This window comes from Kryptolebias marmoratus, linkage group LG15 (assembly GCF_001649575.2).
Source record: "Kryptolebias marmoratus isolate JLee-2015 linkage group LG15, ASM164957v2, whole genome shotgun sequence".
NCBI classification, from domain to species: Eukaryota; Metazoa; Chordata; class Actinopteri; order Cyprinodontiformes; family Rivulidae; genus Kryptolebias; species Kryptolebias marmoratus.
This window is the reverse complement of record NC_051444.1, coordinates 4,084,277-4,092,033: the sequence shown is the minus strand read 5'-3', so window position 1 is coordinate 4,092,033 and position 7,757 is coordinate 4,084,277. Positions and strand designations below refer to the sequence as shown.

Sequence of the window (7,757 nt, the reverse complement as noted above, 5' to 3'; positions counted from 1 at the left end):
TCTTTCGGTCTCTACCCAAAGCTCGTGACCATAGATGAGGGTAGGAACGTAGATCGACCGGTAAATCGAGAGCTTCGCCTTTTGACTCAGCTCTCTCTTCACCGCAACAGACAGGTACAGTGTCCGCTTTAAATTCGTTACCCTCACAGGGATCAAATCATCCAAATCCTCCAAAATGCAGATTTATCCAATCAGAAAGCATGCCGAAAAAGGGTGAGTTTCTGAATAAGCATGTGGGGGCCGCAGGTCTTTGTTTTTCTGTTGAACGGGTAAAAAGGTGGGCAGATAAACAAAAACACGGCTGCCTGATGAGAGCCAGCAGTCAGCCCGATTCATCGGCTCCACCTGAACTCTCCTCAGGAAACAGAAGCTCCCAATTAGATCCAACGCCAGTAAAAGTGTAAACACTGACTGTCTGACTCAGTTAAATCCCCGTGTCTCATGTTGATTGCCTTTTCTCCTCCCAGACTAAAAACCAAAATGACACAGTGCCTGGAAGGAAGACCACAGGCCGCAGAGTCATAATGGTCACAGCAGCTCGAAGCCGCAGACGCTCAGCAGCTTCAACCTTCAAGCAGCCTGTCCTGACCTGCTCGCGAGGCGGTTCTGTAGAACTTGTGAAGCTTTAAAGCCGAGTTACTAAACACAAACCTGCGTCCGCTTTGATGCTCAGGCTGCACAACATTCTGCTTATTTATTTTTCTATAAAACTCTTGAACTTTACAGCCCGGCCGAGCACTTCTTCCTTTCAGACAGCAGTTCAGATTCAGCTGATTCAGCATCAGTCTGGGTTGTTTTCCTGGGTTTTTTATTTTTCCTCCATGTTTTTTGCAGACTAACCACGTCTGAATCTTTGTGCTCCGTTCTGTTTTAGTCGTTCAGATCTGACAGCTGAGCGCTTTGACTTCTGGTCTTAGTAACTTTTATACTTTTTAAAAATATTTAACATTTTTAGTCCTGTAGAAACACTTTCAGATATCTTCAGTTCCTTTAAAATCGGCTTTAGGAAACTGGCTCTTCTTTTCTTTCTTTAAGCAGCCATTGTTTTACTACATTTAGCTTCGAGCTAGCCTATTGAGACTTCAGCTAGCCTTTAGCTACTTTTAGCTTTTAGCTAGCTTTTTTCTACTTTTAGCTTTCAGACAGCCTTTTGCTAAATTTAGCTTCCACTTACCATTTTCTTATGTTCATCTTTTAGCTAGTTTGCTACTTTTAGCTTCTAGCTAGCCTTTTGATACTTTTAACTACCCCTGTGCTATTTTAGCTTTTAGCCATCCTTTTGCTACATTTACCTAGCCTCTTGCTACTTTTAGCTGTTAACTGTTTGCTCAGTTTTGCTAGTCTTGTGTTACTTTTAGCTATTAGCTAGCATTTTGCGACAATTAGTTTTCGGTTAGCCTTTTGTTTGTTTTATTTCTTCAGCTAGCCTTTAGTTGTTTGTAGCTTCTAGCTAGCCTTTTGCCCTTTGTATTTCTCACTAACCTTTTAATACATTTAGCTTTTAGCTACCCTTTACCTCATTTTAAACGAAATTCTTTGCTACTTTTAGCTTCTAGCTATCCTTCTGATACTTTTAGCTACCCCTGTGCTATTTTAGCTTTTAGCCATCCTTTTGCTATACTTACCTAGCCTCTTGCTACTTTTATCTCTTAACTAACTTTTCCTCCTTGTAGCTAGTCTTCTGTTACTTTTAGCTACCGTTTTGCTACAATTAGCATTTGGTTAGCCTTTTGTTACTTTTATTTCTCCAGCTAGCCTTTTGCTGTTTGTAGCTTGTAGCTAGTCTTTTGCTCCTTTAACTTCTCACTAACCTTTTAGCCTTTACCTCCTTTTAAGCTAAACTTTTGCTACTTTTAGCTTCTAGCAACCATTTTGCTACTTTTAACTAGCGATTTGTTGCTTTTTGCTTTAATGTTTTGCTACTTTTGGGTTTTAGCTAGTCTTCTTTAGCTTTAAAAACTCAGTTTCGACTCTTTCATGCTGTGTTTTTGCAGAAAACACAGTTTCTCCAGCTTCTTTTTCCAAGTTTTAGCTCTAAAGTGTCGGCTGTTGAGTGTTTGCTGTTTTTTAGAACTGTTCTGTTCGAACGTTTGGAGTCAGATTTTTATCTCAGCTCATCTGGATCAAATTCTCACTTTACTACCTCCTGATGAAACTAAGGAACCTGCTGTGTTAAAAGCTTTAAAACCCCCCAAAAAAAAGAAAACATGGAACCACAGCCGGTTCAGGTCTCCGTCCTGGAAGCAGGAAGCAACACGTCAATAAAAGAATCCATAGGTGTGTTTTCAGGTTTCATAAACAGGAAATATACGTTATGAAACTCTGCAGGCGGGAGGTTTTGAGTCCTCCACATGGTAGCACATTTCCTTAAATAACACGCTCAACTGTGAAGACTTTTTCCGGATTTTTGTGGTGGAATGTTTGTTTTGCTGAATTACGAACGGCACAAATCAAACGCCCGATCCGATTCTGACCCGGAGAAGCGCCGCAGCCTCGGCTTTTACGTGACTCCTGCCTGACGGGACACTGGGATCACTTAGGGCGGTTGCCATGGGAGCGAGACAAACCTGCCCGGTATGAAGGAAAAGATCCCCCCCAACCCCCGAAGGCCTTCTCGGCGGGCTGCATATTTGCACATTGTGTGGGTTGAAGTGCAGAAACCTGACAACAGCTGAAGGAAAACACGCCGTGGTTAACTGACAGGGCAGGAGAGCCTAAAGGTCGTCTGTTGACAGCGTGTCATCAAACGGGTACTTTATTTAAAATTGCCAGAAAGAACGACAGCATTTAGGCTAAGATCAGGATATGAAAGAGCTGCAAGGTATTTAAGCATGTCTCCCGGTGAAAACTACCATTTTAATGGTGTTTACTAGATTTATTTGATTTCCCAGTCCGACTGAAACCCGATTATCCCTCTGCTTTCCTCGTCCCTCTCTCTCCTCGGCTGCCTCGCGTAAAGAGGCGTAATTGAAGGTTTCGCAGAAGACAAATGACCACATTAACTGACCCGGTTTTAACTCATCCTTCTTCCTGTCTGTGGCGGTAACACATTATACTCTCTGCTTGTTTTCTGATGTCTCTCAAATTACAGTGCAAGCTGCCAATCATCATTAAATCTCTGCAATATCCCCAAGTTATAAATCTCTGTTTTTCCTCTGATGAGTCATAAATCAGAAAACTTGTTCTACAGAAGACACGAGGCCTCTTCTGTTAAACCTAACGTTCCTGATGGGATGCACGTCGCCCGCCGCCTCTCATGCCTTCGACTCAAAGATCATTTTATTCTGGGAACTGATGGCGTTTCGGCCATTTTGGTTGAATCTTGAAAATGCGCGTTCTGGGATGACTCTCAGCTACTGCCACGCCAAATCTTCTCCCAGTCGAAGTGACTCGGTTACATCCGTTTGCGTGTTTGGCTGCGGCAGCCATCTTAAGAGTGGGTTGTAGATGTTTGTTTAGACCAGTGGTGTCCAATCCTGGTCCTGGAGGGACAACCATCCTGCAGGTTTTGGATGTTTCTCTGCTTTGACACACCTCGCCTGAGTGACTGAGTGAATACCAGGCTTTCACAGAACCTGAAGACCTGCTGAAGACCATGAAACATCTAAAACCTGCAGGATAGTTGTCCCTCCAGGACCAGGACTGGATACCACAGAGATGAGTTAAAATCTGTTTGGCTGTTCGAGAGACGTTTTGCAAACACACACAGACGAAAACACTGATGAACTGATTAAATCCTCTGCTTGTGATTCTTTCATCTTTAAGCCCGACGGTTCCTTCATTCTCACCGCTGAGATCTAAGGAGCTTTTTGTCCCTTCCTGCTTCCCATCCAAACAGTGCCACAGTCAGGCCTCTCTGTGCAACAAAAGCTTTTAAGAAGTCTACAGGGATACAACAATGCCACTTGGGTGGCTCGTGTGTGTGTGTGTGTGTGTGTGTGTGTGTGTGTTTACTGACACGGTAGACTGCAAGTCAAAAGGTCTAACTCAACATTTGAACAAATACCAGCGTTAGAATGAGCTTCGTTAGCCGAGCGTGTTTACAAGCTGGAGACACAGAAAAAAAATCACATTTCCATCAGTGTCAGAATGTTTACCGGCAGGCGATCATGTAATTACCTCCGTTCCTTTGTCTGTCTGCCTGTTAGCACAAAATCTCACAAACAGCTGGGTGGAGTTTAATTAAATGCTCTGAAAGTAATCACTGGAGGCACATCTGCAACTGTCAGTTTACATCTGCAACTGTCAGTTTCATTCAAGATGGTCGTCACAGCTAATCAACTTCAGCAAACACAAAAAACAATTTGGCTTTAAATCAATTTTTACATTTATTGAGCTAAAATTGGGCGTTTTAGTAGCTTAAAGTCATTCCCAACACAAAGTCTGAGTCCTAAAAGCTGAAATACGTGAAGTTATTTTTGAATCTTGTCATTTTTGAAAACAGGAAGATGATCTTAGTGCTGATCTGATAAGGTCATTACTTTTTGTTTTTATTTCAGCAGTTATTATTCCAGCAACATCTTCCAACAGAACTCTCTGTCACTCTTACTCAATGTTTGTTAAATTTCAAAAAGTCCAAAGAACTATCGATCAAGAGCACCTTAGTCTGGACAATAAGGGACGATTCAAGACTTCTGCACGGTTTGAAGGAAACACTTTATTTATTCTAGTGTCTGTGTTTTTTTTTAAAGAAAACAGAAGGCTACAGTTTGGAGAAACGATGAAACCAAATAAGTTGAATTAAATTGTAATAACTGTAAAAGAAAAGGCTTGGCAGAGAGGCTGAAGCTGCGTCAGAAACAGACGGCGGCGTTTGTTGACTGATGAGACGATGTTGACGGGGAACTCTGTTTGGTTTGGCAGGAGGGAGGACAAGCTGCCATTCCTCAGGTGAAACCATGTGAGAGCTCCTCAGAACTGCGTCTGAGCGGGCTTTAAGTCGAGTTAAATATTCATTCCGTGTAATAAAAGGATTTTCATTTTTTTGTGCAGGCTGGATGCAAAAGTTGCGCCAGACCTGTGTTTTTTACGGCGTCAGAAATGTTAGCAGTTTAGTTTTACCAGCGCTGGTTTTTTTAACACTACAGTAAGAATTTTATTTCAAGTTCAAAGGCTGAACAGGCAGATGACACGTTTCCCAAGAAAAAACAGGGCATTACCCCCACAGACCGCGACTGAAACACTGTCATCAAGCAAGACTTTCCTATNAACGGACTGCGCGGACCCATTATCAGCTGATTAGCGTGCAAGTCTCGCCTTTTCCTGAGCGATTCTGTATTAGCAAGTGCAGAAAAGGGGGGAGGGGGGGATAACAGCCCGCTTTTAAACTGAAAGGCAGCTTTAAAGACAATTGTCTTAATGATATGTCTGAGGCTGAACGCTCTGCGTTTGTTGCCCACCCTTCTCATCTGACAGAGAGAGAGAGAAACGACAAGTTGCTGCCTGTAAGGAGAGGACGGCGGGGGATGGAAGAGACACGCGGGGACGTCCACTTCAGGCCTTGTCCACCTGGGAACTTCGTCTGCCTTCTTTTCCAAATAAATCTTTGCATCTGTCGTTTTGGAAAAAAAAAATATCCTCGTAAACACAACACCGTTTCTGAAAGAGATGCAGAAAAACAACCAAAACGCTGCTGTAACTATGACAACCATCAACCTACATTATAACCAGAGACAAGACAGGAAGCTGGAAGCTGAAGCCACATGAAACGAGCGCCCCCTGGTGGCTGGTCCCAGTGCAGTTTTTAAGTCTCACCTCTCCGTGTAAACAAACTGGACATCTTTCGAACTAAAAAATTCACATTTCAAACCTTTTTTTTTTTACTTTCCAAGGTTTTTTAACGTAGTTCTCACCTTGCTGCCGTTTGTTCAAATATGGATTTACTCCCCGTACGTTCAGTTTTAATTAGTTACTCGTACTGTCACGTTACTGCGACCCATTAGGGCGTGTAGGCGGGACTTTTTTTTAAATCGAGGGTACATGACGTCATCGGTGACCAGATGCTGGCTCAAAAAATGCAAAACTGACAACAGCAAAAGGAGGACACTTCATCCATTTTTGTTCATGTTGATGGCAAGAAACCAAATCTTTTTTGTGGACCTGCGACGAAGTGAAACGTCCGCTTTGTCGACGACCAAAAACGTGGACACAGTGAGCACTTTCAGGCCCGGGAACCAGACATGGACAGTTGAAGGGAAGAGCTTTCCTTAATCGGCTGATAATCGGCATACAGGTGGTTCTATACGTTTATTTAGGTTAAGCACTTATTGTTTTAATTAATTAAATGAAAAATACATATTAATCAAAACTAAAAGAACTGGTGTCAAACATCAACCAACAGCTGCTCTGATTTCTCAATAAAAGCAAAGAAAAACTAATATTGGTCGACCTCTAATTGTAGTTTTTTCTGTTCTGTGATGTTTATTTGTTTGTTTTTCGTATTGATACTGTTCATCAGTTTTGCCTGTTGGGTAAAATAATCCAGAACATGACGGTTGAGGAACAAACATGGCTGGAATCTGTCGATGCGTCTCGTCTCGCCTGGTTTGGGATCAGGTTAGAAGGTGGGTCGATAACAGAACAGTTTTTAAAGAAGCTGCATTTTTTTTCGTCTGTTCACACCAAAACAAAACAAGTTGTGGCATTTAAAGCTTTTTTTTTTATCCTGGAACCTAGTTTGAAAACCCACCTCATAGGGGCCGTCTTTGTCTGAACGCTACGCTGAAAGAATTTGAAAAAAAGGAGAACTGTTCTCGTGTGGACAGGGCCTCGGGCCCTCATATGACGGCTATCAGCAGGACAGAAACGAGCCACACCGGGCAGAAAAAGACAAGTCTCTGCCTGAAAGGAGAGGACAGACAGAAGAAACTCAGCGATGGACGTCGTCTTCACGCTGCCTCAGTGAGGCAACAACACAAAAAAATAAACCTTATTTCATGCTGGGATGCAGAGTGTTGGGGTACGTTTCCCTCCCCTACAGCCAGCAGATCTGAGGTGGAGATCAGACGCAGCTCTGTTTGCTCTGAAGTGGAGCCTTCCACACACGAAACACCAACTCTTCCACCGTTTTATCAACACAAAGCCTACACTCCAGCTCAGAGGCACACAAATATGTCCTTCAGACGCGTCCGGCACGTCGACGCGATAAACAGCGAGTGTTTACGGAGCCACAGCTGCGACGCCCCAAACACACACAAACACGTACCTTGAAAAGCGGCCACGTTGCGTGACAGCAGAGTCTTCAGGTTGTTGCTGTACATCTGCAGGAGGTTCTGGAGGTCCCGCCGGGCCGCCACCTGGTACTTCTCCTCCATCTTTTTGGTGCAGCACATCAGGGTTTTGGACGTGCACACCTGAAGGTCGGAACCTGAAGGCAGAAGCAGAACTTTAATACAAAATGTTCAATGACTAATCTGTCTGTTTTCATCCAGAAAAAAAATGTGAAGTGAAGAAAAGTGTTTCTTTTCTTAAACGTCTTATTTGCCACACCGAGGTTTTATTGTTTATACTTTATTCTGTTTGGATGGATGGATGGATGGATGGATGGATGGATGGATGGATGGATGGATGGATGGACGGACGGACGGACGGACGGACGGACAGATAGATGAACGGATGGATGGATGGATGGTTGGATGGATAAATGGATGGATGGATGGATGGATGGATGGATGGATGGATGGATGGACGGACGGATGGACAGATAGACGGACGGATGGATGGATGGACAGATAGACGGACGGATGGATGGATGGATG

At 43.4% G+C, this 7,757-nt stretch overlaps 1 protein-coding gene across 1 annotated transcript in view; it reads right to left on the bottom strand.

The window, feature by feature from the left end:
- Nucleotides 1–7,757, bottom strand: part of gpc5a (glypican 5a) — a 164,208-nt gene that overhangs the window by 152,460 nt on the left and 3,991 nt on the right. The window contains exon 2 of the mRNA XM_017440511.3: nucleotides 7,205–7,366. Within this exon, the coding sequence (XP_017296000.1) occupies nucleotides 7,205–7,366 (162 nt within the window). The remainder of the gene's footprint in view (nucleotides 1–7,204; nucleotides 7,367–7,757) is intronic.